This window comes from Eimeria mitis, genomic scaffold (assembly GCF_000499745.2).
Source record: "Eimeria mitis Houghton genomic scaffold, Emh_scaff8034, whole genome shotgun sequence".
Taxonomy (NCBI): domain Eukaryota; phylum Apicomplexa; class Conoidasida; order Eucoccidiorida; family Eimeriidae; genus Eimeria; species Eimeria mitis.
This window is the reverse complement of record NW_013575900.1, coordinates 855-2,212: the sequence shown is the minus strand read 5'-3', so window position 1 is coordinate 2,212 and position 1,358 is coordinate 855. Positions and strand designations below refer to the sequence as shown.

The 1,358-nt window shown below is 69.0% G+C and overlaps 1 protein-coding gene across 1 annotated transcript in view; it reads left to right on the top strand.

Moving 5' to 3' along the window:
* Positions 1-29: 29 nt before the first annotated feature.
* The window catches only part of EMH_0093530 (uncharacterized protein), a gene marked incomplete at both ends in the record, with an annotated part of 1,912 nt that continues 583 nt past the window's right edge, over positions 30-1,358 (top strand). The window contains 2 exons of the mRNA XM_013501992.1: positions 30-730; positions 792-1,358. Of these exons, the coding sequence (XP_013357446.1) occupies positions 30-730; positions 792-1,358 (1,268 nt within the window). The remainder of the gene's footprint in view (positions 731-791) is intronic.

Here is a 1,358-nt window from a genome sequence, read left to right as displayed (position 1 = left end):
CCCTCTCCCCTATACCTATACCCCCACGAATGCTGGGGACCCAGGGGCCCCCAGGGGGGCCCCCAGGGGGCCCCCCAGGGGGCCCCCCAGGGGGCCCCCCAGGGCCTTTGCGGGGGCCCTCTGCAACCTTAATGAGGCCCGCAGGGCCCCTAGGGGGCCCCCCAGCGCCCCTGGGAGGGAATGCGGGGCCCCCACGGCCACTGGGGGGGCCCCTAGGGCCCCCCGGTTCTGCTGCTGCAGCCACAGGGGGGCCCCTAGGGCCCCCTGGCTCTGCTGCTGCAGTAACACCCACCCCTGGCAGCCCTCTGCAGTCTGTCCCGCATAAGCCTGCTGCATCACTGCCCCCAGCTGCTGCTGCTGCAGCAGCAGCAGCAGCAGCAGCAGCTCGTGCTGCTGGGGTTCCCGCTGGGGCCCCTCCTATTTATGCACCCGGCAGGGGCCCCCCCACACCCATAGGGCCCCCCGCGGGGGCCCCCATTGCCTCTCCTGTACCGCAGGGCCCCCCCCCCTTCGCACCAGCAACACAGGGGCCCCCCACAGGCAACGCTCAACCGCAGCAGCAGCAGCAGCAGCAGCAACAACAACAACAGCAACAACAGCAACCACTGCAACCGCAGCAGCTGCTATTGCTGCAGAAACAGCTGCAGCAGCGGCTGCAGCAGCAGCAGCAGCAACAGCCGGAGCAGCAGCAGCAGCAGCAGCAGCAACAGCAGCAGCAGCAGGGTCCAGGGTTCTATGGGCCCCCAGTGCGTCTCTTAGGGGCCCCCTCTCGCCCGCCTTGGGGTGTACAGACAGCTGGTGGGGGCCCCCGTCCCTCCTCTTCTCTTCTGCCGCGAGGGGGGCCCCCCTCCCCTGTCTCTGTCTCTCCTGTCTCTGTCTCTGTCTCTGTCTCTCCCGTCCCCTTCTCTCGGCCTGTCTCCTCTTCTGTCTCCTCTTCTGTCTCTTCTTCTGTACCCTCACGGGGGGGGGGCCCCCCGCTGCAGCCGTCGCCAGCTGTTTCTCCTCTGCCGTGGGGGGGCAGCACAGGGGGCCCCCCTCAGACCCCACAACAACCCCCGGGATCGGGATCGGCGGGGTGGTTGTCTCCTCCCCCTCCTGCTGCTGCTGCTGCTGCTCTTCGTTTGCTGCCAACAGCAGCACAAACTGCAGCAGCAGCAGAGGGGGGCCCACACAGACTCCCGGGAGCCCTCGTGCTGCACCGAGGGGGGCCCCCCGGGGGCGGTGCTGTACCCTCAATTGCAGCAGGGGGCCCCCCGGTCCTTCCTCCAGGCGTTGCTTCTACCGCAGCAGCAGCATCAACAGCAGCTGCAGCAGCAGGCGCAGCAGCAGAAGCTGCTGCTGCTGCTGCACCTGCTGCA